This window comes from Strongylocentrotus purpuratus, unplaced genomic scaffold, assembly GCF_000002235.5.
Source record: "Strongylocentrotus purpuratus isolate Spur 01 unplaced genomic scaffold, Spur_5.0 spur5_scaffold_8, whole genome shotgun sequence".
Taxonomy (NCBI): domain Eukaryota; kingdom Metazoa; phylum Echinodermata; class Echinoidea; order Camarodonta; family Strongylocentrotidae; genus Strongylocentrotus; species Strongylocentrotus purpuratus.
The window spans coordinates 4,585,901-4,605,271 of record NW_022145614.1 but is presented as its reverse complement, the minus strand read 5'-3'; the positions used below and the strand labels follow the sequence as shown (position 1 = coordinate 4,605,271).

The 19,371-nt window shown below is 35.2% G+C and overlaps 2 protein-coding genes across 4 annotated transcripts in view; both read left to right on the top strand.

Annotated features, from left to right (window-relative positions):
- LOC575180 (adenylate cyclase type 2) overlaps positions 1–3,093 on the top strand; it is a 37,756-nt gene extending 34,663 nt beyond the window's left edge. For all 3 annotated transcript variants that reach the window (XM_030975738.1, XM_030975739.1, XM_030975737.1), the window contains 4 exons: positions 84–230; positions 629–842; positions 1,277–1,401; positions 1,864–3,093. In XM_030975738.1, the coding sequence (XP_030831598.1) occupies positions 84–230; positions 629–842; positions 1,277–1,401; positions 1,864–2,025 (648 nt within the window). In that variant the 3' untranslated portion in view covers positions 2,026–3,093. The remainder of the gene's footprint in view (positions 1–83; positions 231–628; positions 843–1,276; positions 1,402–1,863) is intronic.
- A 6,637-nt stretch (positions 3,094–9,730) lies between these two features.
- LOC575117 (L-methionine gamma-lyase) lies at positions 9,731–17,901 on the top strand. The gene is made up of 9 exons (XM_030976002.1): positions 9,731–10,029; positions 10,740–10,898; positions 11,578–11,712; positions 12,396–12,568; positions 14,307–14,418; positions 15,075–15,188; positions 16,124–16,258; positions 16,587–16,732; positions 17,186–17,901. The coding sequence occupies exons 1-9, from the start codon at positions 9,775–9,777 to the stop codon at positions 17,247–17,249; spliced, it is 1,293 nt and encodes a 430-aa protein (XP_030831862.1). The 5' UTR covers positions 9,731–9,774; the 3' UTR covers positions 17,250–17,901.
- The last annotated feature ends 1,470 nt before the right edge of the window (positions 17,902–19,371 follow it).

Below are 19,371 nucleotides of genomic sequence, written 5' to 3'. Positions count from 1 at the left end.
CAAATGAAAATGAAATACTTCCAGGAAACCTATAAATTTCGAATATTTTATTCTTTATTTTGTTTACATTTCTCTTTTGATAGGAGCTCTACCACCAGTCATATAACCTGATAGCAGTGATGTTTGCCTCTATTCCAAACTTCAAGGAGTTTTACACTGAGACAGACGTTAACAACGAGGGCCTAGAGTGTCTAAGACTACTCAACGAGATAATCGCAGACTTCGATGAGGTGTGTATTGGTACTTAAGTTGCATACTTTAACAAGTCTCTGCAAGGCTTTTTAAACAATTGTTGTTAAGTTTCTACAGTGTATTGTCAGATATAATTCATGAAACATGAGGATATCGGGTTGGATTTCAGTTGCTCTTGTATTGTTTCTTGTGATTAATTTTTTTAAATCTGATTATTGTAGGCTCTGTCCAGTTCTCAAATGAGTGAATACTTCAAAGTATTCAATACCGGTACTGTAATTTATATAGTTTTGTGCTCATATAAGTAAATTGTAATTCTCCCTTTTTTACCTCACTTCTGTAGAGTAATGCTATGTTGAGTGACAAAAAATGTTCATTCTCTAAAGTATAATCCTAGAATACATTTCATGATATTTATTTTCTAATTACATTTCAGCTTCTGTCCAAGCCAAAGTACAGCTGCGTAGAGAAGATCAAGACCATTGGTAGTACATACATGTCTGCAGCTGGCCTGAAGCAACCAGAGTCAGGAGTCAGTACCAAGCAGTCTCTCTACTATGTAGGCGTCCTTACTGAGTTTGCTATGGCTCTACAGGATAAACTGGAGCAGTTGAACAAACAGGCATTCAATGACTTCAAGCTCAGGATAGGTAAGGATTAATTGAGAAGTATGGATGATGATGCCTTTGAATGATGATAAAGAGAACTTAAGTTATTGTGTTCTTTTGGGATGAAGGATATTTTCCAAGTATCCATGTATCTATAATCTTCATGTTCTGGAAATAGTATATACATGCATATATTTAATATTGGATCATTCAAATCCCAGTGATACAAATATTGTAAAAGTCGTTGAAAGAGACATATTTATTTTATGATGAAATCAATCCATTTTAGATGATTTCTGTCAAATTTCTGTCATTTTGAAGTTGCTAAAGACTTACGAATACACATTTTGTATTTCTGATACAAATTGTACTTAAAGTGTATTTTTACATTTTTTAGAATATGATGTCAAGACAACTGTAGAGAAAAAAGATATAAAAGCAACAACTTATGATTCCGATCTGTGATATATTTACAGGTATCAACCATGGCCCTGTTGTAGCAGGAGTGATTGGAGCTAGGAAACCACAGTATGATATCTGGGGAAACACTGTCAATGTAGCCAGTAGAATGGATACTACAGGAATGATTGGTGAAATACAGGTAAAATGTCAACTTAAATTTTTTTATTACAGAACATATTAAGAGTATATTTGATTCCTTGTTTATTACATTATTGAGGAGTGACTATGCATGTAAACTTTCTTATTTCTAGTATTCTATGCTTTTTTTAGTAATATGATTGAGTGTAGGTCTTCAACCTCTTCAATTTATAGCTTGAAAAGAATTTGTATATATATATATATATATATATATATATATATATATATATATATATATATATATATATATATATATACTTACCATTCATAATGAAAAATGTTGAAATATCTTGTTAATTATTAGTTTATCTTGTAAGAAACATCGCTATCAGAATAAAAAAGATTAAATCAGTGTAAGATATTCCACTTTTCTGGATGTATGATACAAGTACATGTATCATACATTTTTAATGTACTTACTTTCTTTCATTCATATGGTATAATTATATTTTATTTTCATCAGGTTACTGAAGAGACAGCCAATGTACTGATGGAGCTTGGTTTTACCTGTGAGACTCGAGGCATCATCTCAGTCAAAGGCAAGGGCAAACTGAAGACGTATATAGTACGAAGGATGAGTCGCTCCATCTCACAATCAACCAATCTCAGTTCCGCTCTCTCATGATGATGGGTCCTGTTGCTTAGCAACAGTATCTCTATGCTTTGATCATGCGACAAGTTATAATACCACATTTATATAGATAGTGAAACAATGTTCTTTGGTTGGAGGACTCTTGATGGTTGCCTAGCAACAGCATCTTCTTCGTGATGAACAATGTGATGCTAGCATACATGTGTAGTTTGAGTATGCATACATTAATCTTCAAACAAAGATCTCTTAGCAAAACTCACATGACCATCTCTCTTTGGATATGTGCTAGCTTGTCTTTACAATTGTTTTCAGGGCAGAATTTGTTTTAATACAGTTATTTACTTGCATTCATAAGAGAAAGCTTTGCTTCTCGATATGGATCGAGTTGTTTAGTATATACTTAGGACATCCTATTAATGCTTGCCAGTTGCAATGAATTAGGTACTTCTCTGAACAGGAAGCCAGATAAAGATGGTGATAATATTCCATCAAATATTGTTAACTGATGTTTGATTTTTAGTTTTAATGTAAAATCTTTGTTGCATTGAGAACAGATTAAAGATCACTATCTTTATACACTGTATGATCATACTTTATGTCTTTCATTGTGTTCGGTTAAAAAATAATCTTGACGTTAATAAAAATTAAATGAAACACTGAGAGAAAATAAAAAGATATAATTCTGAATCAGTAGCCATGTCCTAAGTCCTCACATTTTGTTGTTGTTGTCGTTAGGAACAAACTTTAAAATGAACAGCACATCTGTGTATAGTCCCAGCAACATCCTCATTAGAAATTTGTTTGAAACATTTTAAGGCTGTATTTGAATGTCTTTCTTTCAGTTGGGATGTTTTGGAATGCCGGGAGAAAATTAGGTTCAAGTATTTGGCTGTATTATGAGAGATAAGCTGTACTTAATCTTCCTTTATTTCTTCCTTTCTATTTCTGACCTTAAATTTGTAATCACATCCAATGGCAAGATATATGATACACTTGGAAGTTTTTAAATATAATGTGATTTTTGCGTAAAAATGTGATTTTCTTAGGACCATCAACAGACTATGAGGGTGGTATTCTTGAAAGCGGACTAACTTTAGTCCATGGTTTAATCCACTGACTAAGTATGATATGCCAAGTGTCCATATGAATATGTTTTTGAATAATTTGATATATCCCTAAATTACCATAATAACATAATTATATCATAGTCATATTGTTGTTTATACAACACCTACGCAGATCCTTGTCATTTGATTGGAGGATTGTTGGTCACATGATATTCAAAAGATGTTCTATTGCACGGGCGTGCATTTTCGGTCATATTTGCTGTGCATTTTTGGTTATATGCAGACTGCGTACCTCTCTGTCGTGCGCGTATCCCTGCGTGTATCTGACGCAAAGGCAGTCTGAATGTAATCAAGAAGGCTTGACTCCAACTTTAATTTATCTTAAATATAAGGAGTAAAGCATAATTTGTTGATTAACATTCTATTAGATCTTCTTCGATGTTGTATAAAACAAATAATGAACGTTTTTCATTCGTTCAATAGTGCGAATATTTTCGTGAGTTGAAAAATTAAAGGTAATTCTATTCAACTCGGCTGACGCCTCGTTGAATAAAATGTTAATCTTTCAACTCATGAAAATATTTGCACCATTCATTATCTGTATATTATTAATTATGTTATTACATTTTAGTGACAGATTAAATCATTCAAAAACATATTCATATGGACACTAGGCATTCCATATTTAGTCAGTGAAATAAACCATGGACTAAAGTTAGTCCGCTTTCGGGAATACCACCCTAAGATTACTTTCTGCAGTAAGACTCTCCTAATAGGTCCTTCCGATCTATCCTCAATGGCAAATAGATAATGCTTCTGAGTGACAATGAAAGTAATCTGTCAGTAAAAATAATATTTGAGAGTTTCAGACAAATGTGGAATATTTTACTCTTTATGAAACGTCTGTTAATAAGTATAAAGATATCAATATTAAAGCAGTCAATATCCCTTTTATATGCCGAATTCAAACAAAAATCTACCAAGAATTCTGAACTTATCCTTTTCTCAAGTAAAGATTGGTTAAAACATCACAGAAAATCTGATAAACTGTCTGTTTATCACCACCCGAAAAATGACTGAAATATTCAATCAGTTGGGAATCGCAGACAAAAAGCACTGTATGATGTCCGCGCTCACTCAAAGAACATTTTAACACGTAAACCAATGGGTATCGCAGCAAGATTTTATTATTTTCCCGGTAACTGGAATTTTGCCGGGATTTTACTCTTGGACTATTAAATGGTTTTGGCATTTTTTGTTCCTTTACGGGAATAAAATCAGGACTGCAATATCGACCAATCAGATGGCTGTATTTCTTAAGTGAGGTATATAATTATTTCTATTACACTCAGTTTACTTTTAGAAATCTCTCTGCTTAACAATAGTTCATCCATGATCTTCTAGCCAAGAAAATGTTAAACATTACCCTTCTTTACTCATAAATGTATTGTTGCAAGAATATTTCCCTGGTGTTTTGTATTCTTTATAGCCTCAATAAACATGTAAGCGCTCTTTTTTGAAGGGTGTGATTCAAATAGAATCATGTTGATATGAACTGTGATATTTGAAAAACTTATCTTCAAATATATGTAAACATCATGCTTGCCTTAGAGTGTATTAATTTTCTTTAAATTCTGCAATTTTTCTCTCCTACATTACACTATCTATGTCAATCATAATCCCTGATGAGAACAGTTTTGTTGAAAGATAGCTTTGGATGTTTGATGATTTGTTATGAATCTTCATTTTATGAATATATTTTTTCAGCAAATGGATTTTGAATATATTTCTAGACCAGCTTGTATTTCAAATTTTTATTTTCACATGTCCGTACAAAGCCTTTCACTAAGAAAGACACTGATAATGTTTATTCTGTCAACCTTCAGAGGATCAACTTCTTAGAATCTGTTTCTATATGAAGGTATATGATCTAGATGATGCATATTCACTATATTGATAATCAAAGTTGGATAATCGATTGCCTGGATATGTTCACTTCTCAAAGAGAAAATTAAGAAAAGAAATATGAGAAAAATATAGTCAGTAGGAGTTGGGATTAATTTTATCACATTTTCTCTCATGATCTATTCTGGAGAAATTGTTTTTATGTACATTTGTAATTTGTATATACATTGATTTTCATTATGATCAAATACAAATACATGTTTTCTATGCAAATAAAGCAATAAACAAAATTCATGGTTATTCTTGTGTTTTTATTTTTTTGCTGCAATTTTATAATGTATTGTCATATAGTTTGAAATCCACACTAATCTACTTCAAGACAGGAATTCAATACTGCAATAAAGAGATCCAAAACCCAAATAAAAATTACAATTTTTTAAAGACAAATTGCAGCAATTTTTTCCATTTTCTGATATAATGTAAACTTACCTAGTTACTTATCAAGAGCCTACTAAGCTTTCAACAAATTTTTTCATTCACATCAATATTTTAACAATATTACAATTATTGCATTACAAAATAAATCCGTTATAAGTTTTACTTTATGCACAATCATATAGGCTTCTTGATAATGAAAGCATATTAAGGATAACATATTAATCTCTTATTATAATTGACAGAGAGAGAGGGAGAGAGAGACCGATAGAGAGAGAGAGAGAGAGAGAGAGAGAGAGAGAGAGAAGATGATAGTTTGGGTCAGCTGAATTTGATCTAAATACAGTACAGTACTGTAGTACACTCAAAACATTTCCTAAATTATCCGCTTAGTGGCAAAAGGTTATGCAAGAGCTTACATATTTAGTTTATTAAAAGAAATACCAGACTGCATTATTTGTAGTGAATATAAGCACACAAATATAAATTAAAACTAGTGAAAAGACAAATAAAATGTAGCTTTTGTACTTTGTATTTACATCAATTAAACCTAAAAAGGAGAAGGGTATATAGGCCTCTATAAGGAGGGGACAGAGAGACGGAGAGAGAGAAAGAAAGATGAGGGTGGAAATGATAATAAGGTCAGCTGATCTAGACTTCAAGTGAATTTTGATCACCATATTGTAAAGTACAGTACAGAATCTCATTGTTAGGTGCTTTCTTTCTTTGATAATAGAGATATGCCCGAGAAAATTAGTATTATGGAAACTGAAAATAGAAAACTATCAAGCTTAAAGAAGAACAAATGTAAATCAATTACTTTCTGATCATGATTATTCATTCAGAATAGAAAACAAGGTAACGGATACGGAGTCCGTACCTTCCCCCTCATCCGTCCCTCTCCTCATCAGCTCCTCCCCCTCACCGCTTGCCCCTCCTTCATGCGCCGCTTCCTCCTCCTCCTCAACAAACTGAAACAAAGCGCACCTTTAGACTGACCAATTACACTCCCGAACGGGGCACCGCCCACTTTCACGAGGTCCTGTGTAAACAGACCTCGATCAAGGGCAGTAACTTTGTTCGCGACTTGCAAACGCAAGTGCAATATACACAGGATCAGGATACGGAGCCAGCGCCAGGACCACACGCGTACATCATCAGGTTGTCTCTTGTTTTAGTACAATTAAAGCACATCTGTTCTCCATATTCCTCGGACTTCTAAGTGTTTAGGTAAGTCAATTTTGGTAAAATACAGGATAAGTAACTGTGTATAACTATCTGTAACTATCTGTGTACATCACTACATGGTGTAGAGTAGACTGAAAATCCCAAAGTCAATGTGATGCATATTTTTTGGCACATGAATTATGCACAACCTCATATGATGAGGCTTGTCCACTTGTCAATTGTTCTTTTGCACAATAATATCCCATGCCAGACGTTACATCTGTCTTGGCTAATCATGATTGGAGAGTTCATAGTACAAAGTATGACATATGAAGCTGTGAAGTGAATAAGGAGAGGGTCTAGCTTTTAGTTTTATAATTATCGGTGCACCATATATCTCTTGACCGAGTGGGATTTTTGTAGAAGATACTGAAAAATTGCACTCTGGACTCCTGATTCCATTGTGTAATGTTTATTGAAGTGACACTTATATTTAATTAAGTAAACAAATTCTGAAATAAATGGTGCTAAATTACTTATGTGATTTACTGAAGTATTTTATTATTTTTAAGCGATGCTTGCTATCGTTGTGGATCAAAAGTCAAAATCAGAATATACATATCCTTTATTAAATTTTGTAAATTAATCAATTAATTTAAGTTGAGGCAGGTGATTTTCAAAGTTCATCCAAGCGCAACTTGTCTTAACTTAAGTTATGATTGCAGTAAGTACACCGATAAGTCGATTTGTGTTACATCTGTAAAAATCAAAAGATATTTATATAAGATTGGATGGCTTTGAGTGTGATACAAGAATATATTACATTAGCTATGACAATATTGGACGAGTCAAAGACGAGTCTAATATTTTCTGAGCGAGAGCAATATATTTTTGTTTCACACAAAAACAAAGCCATAAATTATTATTATTATCTATATTAGTCTGACTAGCAAAATAACAAAATTTGACTCACCTTGGTAAATATGGCTACCAGTACTATGTTTTTGTGTGATATCGATAGTTGAATTTAAGTTCCCGGAAGACTGAGCAATACAAAAATAATATTGGTCAGTCATCCGGATACTGCGCTAAAGATATTGAATACATGCACTGATTTATTGTAGCACTTGGAAGCCTTATATATATCTAAGGCTTCCAAGTGCTATACAATAAATCAGTGTATTCAATATCGTTAGCACAGTACCCGGATGACTGACCAATATTTTGTTTGTATTGTTCAGTCATTCGGGAACTTCAACCATTGTTCACACACACAAAAAAGCCATATTTACCAAGGTAAGTCAAATTTTGTTATTTCGCTAGTCAGCCTGATAAAGATAATAATAATTATATTATATGGCTTTGTTTTTCGTGTGATACAAGAATATATATTGCTCTCGCTATGACAATATTGGACTTGTATAGCTTGAGCAATATATATCTTGTATCACACTCAAAGCCATTCAATATTAAATAAATATTAATTTCTTCGTAAGCCTATTCAACTAGTTAAGATAAGCAACTTTAATAGCAAGTAATTATGATTTAATTTACTGCAAAGCTTTTTGTAGAATAACATTTACTTCATTTCAATTATTATTCAAAGAAACTTATTTGTAAGTTTCAGACAAATGTATGTTTAGTATCAAGGCTCAAATTAATTTTTTGTCCACGGGGGCTCTTCCAAAAAAAAAAGAGCCCCCGTGAGCTCTCTCACGGGGGCTCTTTTAGTACCGACGGGGGCTCTTTTTTTAATACAAATTTTCATTGAATTGGTACCCATGAAACTCCTAAATTCCTTGGTATTTTATCATTATCATTTATTTAAGTCGGCATTTTCCCTCTTAGAAATGTACTTGTTACATAGCTGTTATTGACTTTTATCTCCGTAATGACATTCTCTCCATTTCTTCCCGCTCTGCACATAATGTCCTCCTCATTATTTGGAGCAACCTTATTTACATTCTTTCTTTACTTTTGGTTTTTACCATATCCTTCCAAAACACAGGGGCAGATCTAGCTTTTTGCTAAGGATGGGGGGGGGGGGGTAACCCAGATACGATGTGGAGCATCGTCCACGAGCCGCGTAGCGGCGAGGCGATTTTTGTTGTTGCTATTTTGAACTCCCGTAATTGATATGTTCCTGGCATCTACTAACATGCGGAGCATCGTCGACGAGCCACAAAGCGGCGAGGCGATTTTTTGGCGCTATTTTGAACCCCCGTTAGTGATGTTTTCCTGGCATCTACTAACATGCGGAGCATCGTCGACGAGCCGCAAAGCGGCGAGGCGATTTTTTGGCGCTATTTTGAACCCCCGTTAGTGATGTTTTCCTGGCATCTACTGACATCTACTAATACTGTGTAGGTCTGGACACAATGACACATGATAGCATTTTTCTATGCACAACACATTTTCACTCGGCAGCCCAAGGGTGAGGGGGGGGGTGGTTAAACCCCTAAACCGCCTAAATCCGCCCCTGCAACATCTTTGGTGATCTTCTTCTCAATATTGATTTACTGGTCAAGTTACATTATTTGCTGATCTTTTAGAATAACCAGATTTCAGAGGATTCACACTTTTCACAACGAAAAATTTCTCCATGTTTCAGTCCTTGCGCGATCGTCTCCAGCTCCAGCATATATTGGGCGTCAGCGTGCACACCGGTACTACCGGCGCAGTATAGCCATTGCTGACGGCCGCACTACAGCTGCACTGCGAGCTCTGTTGTTTGTATCGGTAATACTCATAGAGATGGGAGAGAAAGCGCCATCTAATTAGTTTCATTTTATTGGTTTAAGGTTTGAAAATTGATACTCAATATTGTGTTAAAGTTATATCAGAAAAGATAATCTTTATTTTATAATTCCACGGGGGCGATTTTTAATTTTGCAATCGCCCTCGTGAACCATCTGACGGGGGCGATTGTGGGGCTCACGGGGGCGAATCGCCCACCGCCCCCGTGTATTTTGAGCGTTGTTTAGTATGTTAAATGAGAAATGTTGATTCTTTTGACATACTTTAATGAAGAAATGTGAATTTAGGGAATGAAATAAAAAATCAACATCTTTGTCTAACACATGACAATTTGTTAAGGTGAAATTATTACCCACAAATTCTAATATTTGCAGGAAATTCTTCACTCAGTCTTAGATTATCTTGCATATATTTAAAATCTTACCTTTTAAAAGCATCCTAGATATCCAAGATGGCCGACAAATCGACCACGCCTAAGCCCAGAGTGTCCACCACATTTTCTGTTGGTTTGGATGGGAAGCTAGACATGAGACGAAACTTTGAAGACACCCGGGATTACCCCGAGGGTGTGACTAAGGAGACCCTCGCTGTGACTGCTCAGACCCAGCTCAGAGGTACAGATACCAACAAACCCGTCGTACCGTCGATCAGTATCGCAACCACGTTTGAGGTCAAGGATCTGGATGATTACATGAAGTATATAAGGGTAGGTCTTACAGTGGCTGAAGTTTCATCAATTGATTAGTGGGGCCCTATACTGTAATGCTAGGTGTGAAAAGAGTTTTACTTTCAAATGAAAAAAAAAAATGGGTCTTTTATCTTGTTGCTTTGAATTTTGTCTATGAAAACAACCTTGGCAATGTTACTATTCATTTTTAAGATGATTTGTTTGTTTGTTGATGTCATATTCTTAGCAGAAGGGGTTGAATTTTCAAGAAGATAAATCCCTCCTTAGTTTTGGAATACATATTGTTTGTGTGGAGCTAGAAGGGCTTGAACTCTGTGTAAAATGATAGAGAGTTTGGTATGGGCATATTACTGGAGTGATTGTTCTTTAGACAGACAACCTGCACTTGCAGACTACTTAAGTAGCATTGATTTGACAGAAGCACTCTTGAAGCTACAACATATAATCAACACTTTTCTTGAAACCTTGTCCTGTAAAGTATTTTTTTGTGCATAATACAATCTTCTGTGGGCCAGAAAGATATAAGATACTTTTTAAATAGAGTAATAATGCTGTTTTTGCTCACAGCAGAAGACTTTGCAAATATTGTCTTAATTGGTATTTGCTAGATCTGCAGCAAGGCTGTGTAAAATAAATAGATTGGTTAAAAATTATTTCCTGTAATGATCACAGACATATCATATATGTTTCTAGAATAATAGTTTCCTTTTGTATTCCCTCTCCTTTAGGATGGCTATGTGTATGGTCGTTGTAATAATCATTCCTGTGATGTGGTCTCTCATGCAGTCAACAAGATAGAAGGGGGTGTTGGTGCCTGTGTGTATCCCAGTGGCATGTCGGCCATCAGCAACAATATCCTGGCGGTCGTCAAGACTGGTGACCATATTGTATGTAAAGCATAGTCGTACCTGGTACAGCAATACTTGTGTAGAAAGGATACAAATCTCAATGATGGACCTTGGAAATAGTCACGATCTTGTTATTATAACTACTTATTATTTTGCCCTTTTGTGGCCTAAAACTTTAGGTTTACAATTGCTTAATATTGCATATAGTGACATCTTTTATAAAAGTGATCACATGTATATACAAAGACCACCTGTCTTTAGATACCACATTTTTGTTTCCCTTTGAATTGTTTCTGATTTGACCTATACTTCAGAAGCCTGTACATAAATACCTCTTATTAAGCCCACCATTATTGTCTCTTGTAAGTGGTTTATATATATATATATATATATATATATATATATATATATATATATATATATAGGTTTGACTGCACATGTATACCGGTATTGATATTTGGATACATTTTGAGATAGATGTAAAATAGGCATGTTTAGAAATCAGTGTTACTGTGTTTCTCATGAACTGATAGATGTAGGAACTTTCCGCAGTCATCCTCATCATTTACCAGTCTGCGCTTCTATTCAAATTTTCTCTTAAATGTAAAATTGGCAAGTCACTAACTGGAAGGTATACCGGTACGTAAGAAGAACACTTCCTAATTTCCTATATGTTGCTCTTATTCTCACCGTACATTGGTCTTTGGTATTGATTTAGATTGCCCCTGACCCAGTTTATTCGGGAGTGTATGCCTTCCTGAAGCATGTCATTGGTAACTACGGAGTGGAAGTGACCTTTGTACCATCAGGAGACCTGGATGCCTACAGGAAAGCCATTAAGCCCAACACAAAGGTAGAAGCTAGACCTCTCTGGCTTTTAATTTTTATGTGTCAACTGGCCTGTCATGAACTTATTAAAGGTACTCGTGAACAAACATGTTAGATTATCATGCTTTTGGGAAAAACAGTGCATCTGTTTCAACATGTGAGGGGTTCTAGGACAATTACCCCCTTGACAATCACCCCCGGCCAATTACCAGAGGGACAATTACTCCCAAAGGACAACCCCCTACCCCCCCCCCCCCCCCCCGAGGACAATTACCACCTCAGACAATTACCCCCTTAGGACAACCACTCACCCAAGGACAATCCCCCCCTGAAAATTAACTCATTGGACAATCACCCCCCCCCCCCCCAAAAAAAAAAAAAAAAAAAAACACCTGCTTTTATTGAAACCATCTTATTATCAAAGTAGGGGGGGGGGAGAGAGTAATGTCTGTGGGGTAGTTTTATTGGGATGTAGTTTTCTGGGGGTGATTGTCCTGATACAATTGTCACCTTGCAGAAAATATATTACAGATATATCATGTTTGTGAAGGAGTATATGATATAGTGGAGTGAAGGGGTCAACTCAAGATCAGATCACTTTGAGAGACAGCTGAAAGCTAGAGCAGACGATAGGGTCACTAAACCTATCTTTATGCCAATCTCGATCGCTTGATTGATCGATTTACAAGTTTGCACATTTTACCACAGGTTTTCTATGGAGAAACACCAACCAACCCGGTCATGTCTTTGCTGGACCTGAAGGCCTTTGCTGACTTGGCTAAATCCGTACCTGGTGCCATCAGTATGTGTGATTCTACATTTGCCAGTCCTATCCTACAGGATACTCTGGGACTTGGCATAGATATCGTCTTCCAGAGCTGGTGAGCAATACGGCATAGGGGTAAACTATAATGTTTTTGTCTCTTTTTTTGGAAAAAAATGTAATGCAAGGATAGAGAAATAATAGACAGGAAAAATAGCAATAATAGTAAATTTCTTAATAATCTCCGTGTATAAGGCGCACCTGTGTATAAGGCGCACCCTTATTTTTTTTGGGGGGAAAAAAAAAAAAAAAAAAAAAAAAAAAAAAAAAAAAAAAAAAAAAAAAAAATCGTTTTTTGTTTTGTTGTTGTTTTGTTGCCGAAAACCCACGCGGGGAAGGACCTTCATTTTACATCGAGGTGCAGTTGAACTTGTCACAAATAATAGTAACAACAGTCTAAGGCTTCATGATACCAAGTATCCCACACCAGCCTCATCACATCACCTAGCAGAAGCACTGTGTTCTATGCCAAACATCAATAGTCATGCATGATATGAATAGCATCCTCTAAATTTCTGACAATGGAGTACCTAGGATAGAACCTTGTGGTACACCATTTGTTATAGAAAAAAAATTGAGGAATTATTATTATAAACTATACATGTTGAGATCTATTAGAAAGATTACTTTCAAACCAAGATGACAGACAAATTTGAGTGTTGTTGTAACTTCCTAGTGGTGAGTCAACACACTGATTACTGAGCTAGGAGACATTGCCAGGCATAGCGCCATAAATCGAAACTAAAAAAAACAAAAACAAAAAAAAACTTTTTTTCTGTACCTGTGTATAAGACGCACCCCCGACTTTCAATTTTTTTCGGTGGCAAAAAAGTGCGCCTTATACACGGAGATTTACGGTAAAGCATATTATATATCTGTTAACATCATTACGGGCTGTAGGAAAATGAAAAAGAAGTAAATACGAGTATGGAAAAAGAAAATAAGCTGAACTGTAATATTCTACATGGCATAGTCATATTCTACCTGTGTGTAGGATTCATTCACCTCTTATCAAAGAGATGCATTTTTAAAGATGTCTTGAACTTATCCATGATATCCGTATGTTTAATATCATCATTGTTTGCAGTTCATACAAGGTATGGATAGGTGGATTTGAGCTCCCTCTTTGGAAGTAAAATGTCATACAAGAAGTATGTGACCTCAACAATCTAAGGGGAGTGTTTCCTGCCACTGTTTTCTCTCACCATTATGATCTTTAGATAATATTCTTCCTTCAATAATGAAAAAATGTAAATTCTAGTGTAGATTTGTTACCATGACTTGAATGTCTCTTGAGAGACCAATGCCAGTAAATGGTGAGAAAAAACAGGAGCATGCATGAACGGCCTGCGTCCAACTTTAAGTCAATATTAGTCTTTGTGAAACACTCCACAGATATGCAAATAAAGTTGAAGTCCATGCAGTCTAATTACTCTGAAAAATATTAAGAGACAGAAATTTCAAGTAAAACTGGCTTGGTTTTTTAAATAAGGGGTAAAAGTATACAGATACTAGTCATTTGGATCGATCGAGGCTGGGCAGTGAATAAATAAAAAAGTAAACAGAAAAAAAAGGGGCAAAAAAATGCTATCATGCTATACGATGTTGGGGAAAACACCTTTTTGTCTACGTGTATCTGTATGGGGTTTTCCATTTAGGATCGAGCCAAAGATACTGATATGCCCTGGATATGAGTAATGTTGTATAGTGCTTTTCCATAATCGTCTTCACTTGTGCTTTCATTACTATGATATTAACCCCATACAGTACCCTTTGCCCTTTCTTTGTCGACTCAGTACCAAGTACATGGGAGGTCACAGTGATTTGATGGGAGGATCCATGTGTACTTCCGATCCAGATCTGTATTTCTATCTCAGTGAGCATCAGAAGCTTGTCGGCAATATCATGGTGAGCGTTGAATCATCTCATAAACAAAATAATGTTGGAGTTGAAAGGGAAAACTCACCTCTAAATAATTTGTATATTGTTAGAAGACTTAAAAATCATCCTCATAAAGAGGAACATTCAAACTGTTATGGATTAAAGAGCATACAAACAAAATTATTTCATGATCTACATTGAAGATATATTGTACAAGTGTACATACACGTACATGTGAATTGACCAGTCTAAATTGCAAATTTGCTCAAATCTTTAAACCTCTAAAAATTTCATGCTGGAGTCGAAAATGCATACCTTAATAAAAATAAATTGTATCCTATGGATGAAACTCATCATGTCTCTTTACAGAAATAATATTTCAAGCTCGTATTCAAATATACATGTAGTATACCATCATAGAACCATAAGCGTAAATAGCAAATAATTGTTTTGTTTGGGGGGGGGGGGGGAGGTGATTGCTGCAGTATGAACCACGGTTTGTCAAAAATGTATGGATTAATTGTCTTTGCTTGAACTATAACTTCTAAAAATTGCTATTTGCTTTTCTGGTGCGTACATTAAAAAAAAAAGGGTTCTTTCTTTTCAAGTACGGGTATTTATTCTAGCTGTTGAAATTGGTAAATTATACTTAAATTGATGCCCTCTGTTGTCCTATTTTTTAGTCTCCCCACACTGCTTCTCTCTTACTGAGAGGGATTCGTACTCTACCACTGAGGATGGAGAAACACAGCTCTAATGCTCTACGGGTCGCTCAGTATTTAGAAGCTCATCCAAAGGTAGGGATGACATACAGCAGAGTTTCAATTCAGGATCTCTGCTTGGTATATACCACCAACATTTTTTTCCTGCCACAATGTTCCATTTAAAATCGTATCATTTGTTTAGGATTCACATGGTGTGTTAGTGAACCTGTTGACTATATGATTTCTCTCATGATATACAGGAGCTATCCGGCTCCCATAGGCAGTTGGTAAAGCAGGGGGGTGTTTCATATAAGCTGTTCGTACTGTTCACGAACGACTTGTATATGAAAAGCCAAATGGGATGCTCAATCTTTATTAACTACATCAACTAAAGTTGAACTGCGCAGATGTAGATTGACATTCTTATTATAACAAACATTTTTAATGCAAAGTATGTTTTTTTGCCATAATTTAATTGAGGTTATTGGAAATATCAGAAAAAACTTTGGGCATCCTGTCTGACACTTCATAAACAAGTCGTTCGTAAAGTCATGCGTAACTTTACGAACAGCTTGATGAAACACCCCCCTGGCCTGATAATTGTTATTTTTTTAGTCAAGGGGGGGGGGGGGTTGAAAAAGATTTTTTTTTTTTTTTTTTTTTTTAGTGCTCACTATCACCCCTAGTAAAGGTAGATAACTGAAATACAGTAGTACCAAAACCAACAAAGGAACTCATTTGTTTGTTGTGAAATTTTTCAACCTTGTGTAGGCATAGGTCAGAGTCCAAATGAACTTCAGGAGCATGCCTACCCATCAGTGTAGATTGGCCAGGTTCAGTAAAAAGCTGTAGTTTTGAGTGCCATATATTAAACTAAGCTTCTTGACCTGTACACAAAGTTCTTTGGTTGACAATTGTAAGGATCAAATTATAAATTCAAGAGAAAACAAGGCCCTCACTAGTGGATGTAAGAAACTCTATTGAACAGGACCACCGTTTGTGATCTGCTTGTGTTTGTAATCCTGCAGATATCCAGAGTGTACTACCCAGGTTTGCCCTCCCACCCTGATCATGAGGTGGCTAAGAAACAGATGAAACAGTTCAGTGGGATGGTGGCTTTTGATATCAAGGATGGAATGGAGGCTGCTAAGACGTTTGTCCAGGTGAGGATTAGGATTATTAGAGCTGTCTGAAATCTTAGGAGCAAGGTAGATAATACCCCGGTCACTACAACAAGACCGACAACAGACCATACAAGATATTACATTATCCACAATTGCCAGGGTGTCTTTGCAGGAAATATTTGGGTTACAGTTTCCTAAACTAGGCTGGTAGTTGTCCTTGACTTGACATAGACAGTGAAGTGTGATACACTTTTTGTTTAATTTTCCATGTAATTTTGTCTTTTAATTGCCATCAACACATGTCTTCAAAGTGAAGAGATTTTTGTAAACATATTGATGGTATATACACATCCTCATTTACTTTCAGAGTTTTAAGATCATTCTTTTGGCGGTGTCCCTGGGAAGCACAGAGAGTTTGGTGGAACATCCTGCTACCATGACGCATGGTCCTTACTTAATGACAAAGGAAGAGAGATTGGCTGGAGGAATAACAGATGGACTCGTTAGAATCAGGTAGAGTAATGTTGAGGGGAAGAGATAGAAGGGGAAGAAAAATATACAAATAGGGGAGAGTGAGAGAGAGAGATAGAGAGAAGAAGAGAGAGATAAAGAGAGAGGGAGAGACAGAGATAGAGAGCAGACAGACAATAAGACATAGATGAGAGGAGAGGAAGAGAGGGGGGGGTCAGTGTGTAAATGTTGAAGTATTCATCATAACCAATCTAAGAAATTTCTGTTTTAAGGCATATATTTTTGTGTGACTGTGATTATGTGTACTATCACACATAGCCTACCTGAGATCTTTCAAAAGAAACATGTAAGAAAATGATTTAACTTAAAAATTCCTTATATTCTATTATGTAATAATATCATTTAATTCTACTTGAAAGAGATGTAAAAGGATTTTAAATGTTGAAACCTTTTCATTTTGATATTTTTTCCTTTTTTGTTATCTTTTCCTTTCAGTGTTGGAATAGAGAATATTGATGACATCATAAAGGATCTTGAACAAGCATTGGCAAAGGCTTGAAGGATCAACTCAGGAAAATCTAATATCATCCCAGATGAGAAATCACCAAATCTCCCACCTACTGAATTATCAAGTGGTTTTAAAATGTGACTCCTCTTTGTTTAACCTCATGTTTTACTCTGTCTATATTTTGAGAATAACATTCAAAGTTGTATCAAGCTTCTGTACGAGTTGTGAGAAACAATTAATGAAGTTGTCAGGGAAAAAATTGTTTAAAAAACTTCGGGGCTACTTTTCAAGCTTGCTTGCATGAAAATAACACTCTTTTAATTTGTTTTGCATTGAACTCTATGCAAATTTGGGGGGCTCTTTTATGACTTTCAAGGGCTCTTTTTGGCATTTCTTAGGCTAATTAGCCCCGAGACCCCATGTATTTTTTTCCCTGGAAGTTGTCCCATTACATTAAGATTAGTCTGTTGTCACCGAATATGTAACACAATTTATTTTTGGTGTACAAAGATACAAATTGTAATCTATATTGTAAGATATATGGATACTGTCAATCTATGACTGTAATTACACTGTCTGTGTCATGAAAGATACTACTGTAATTGTAGTCTTGTGAAAATACATGTTTATGCCTCCCCTACAAAGTAGCCAGAGGCATTATATTTAGGGGTTGTCCATCCGTACGTCTGTACGTCCCGTTCTCATGATATCTCAAGAACCGACCGATGGATTCCTGCCAAACTTGGGTCGTGTATCATATGTATCTTGCAGAGCCAATGATCTGATGAGATTTTAGGGTCATGAGGTCAAAAATGCCTATAAATAGCTTGTGAACGCATTCTCATTAGAACCGACAAATGGATTGCTATCAATCTCAGGACATGTAATTATCTTGCAGAGCCATGTATATGAAAAATATGAAATATGATATTATGAAATATATGAAAAATAGCTTGTAATTCTATTTTTTAAATGGTGATAGAGAATTATAACATTACCGTATCTATATAGAGTAGAGTAAACCTCACTGTTAAAATTATATTTTTATGATACATGTAACTGTAAATCATTTGATATGATATATATTTTGCTTATATTACCAGTTTTTCAATATTTGTATAAATTGCCATATGAAATATTACAATATTCTATTACTGCCTTTATGTTATATTGGTAATTCACTTACAAAAATATTCAAGTGTTTAATGATCCTACAGTATAATGCTGCGTATGAGTAATAGTAAAGGTATAATACTTGTTTGGCTCCAAACATGCATAAAGATGTTATTTTGAAATGCTTCACTTTTCAACCAAATAACACGCAAGTGCATATATATTTATATACATATATATATATATATATATATATATATATATATATATGTATATATATATATAGTCAAACCTGCTTTAGTGACCACACGTCTACAAAGACCACGTTTGTTTTTTTCTCTTGAAAATGGTTTCTCATTGAAACATGTACTAAAGGAACCTATCTACAAAGACCACCTGTTACAAAGACCACTTTTTGTGTTTCCCTTGGGCGGTGGCTATAGACACGTTTGACTGTTTATATATATGTATGTATATGTAATACAATTGCATTCGTCTCATTGTAATCAATTCAATTTTTGCAAATAGGAATTCTTGATATACTTGTCATAACAGGCTGAATTCATACAACAGTGTTTTCAGCCCAGAATCACTGTCTTAAAACATTTTTTGTTGAATACTTGGGTGTTTAAATGTAATTTTTGTTGTTTGTGAATTTAATCATTGTCGAAATTCAAGTTGTGATGCAATAAAACAAATGCAGGGAATAAATACCTTGATCTGTGAATGGTGGTCTGTTTTTTGTACCGTTTTATTCATGCTTGTACAAGTGTAGACTTGGGCAACATACTACATGCAGTGGCATATGCAGGATTTTTTCAAGGGGGGGGGGGGTAGTACCAACTTCGAAGTAATATATTTTGATTCTTAAAGATACTGTGTCCCTTTTGCATGCAGCCAACATCAAATTCTGTAGAACTTTGCAGGAATTATGAATATGTCATGTATGTCTAGCTATCTGTGAAATTTAAACGTAAGCAGTGTCGGAAAAAACAGTCCTTATATTCAAATTCTCCAAGGGAACCCGTTTACTTGCTAGACTTCACTGTCGGACACTATT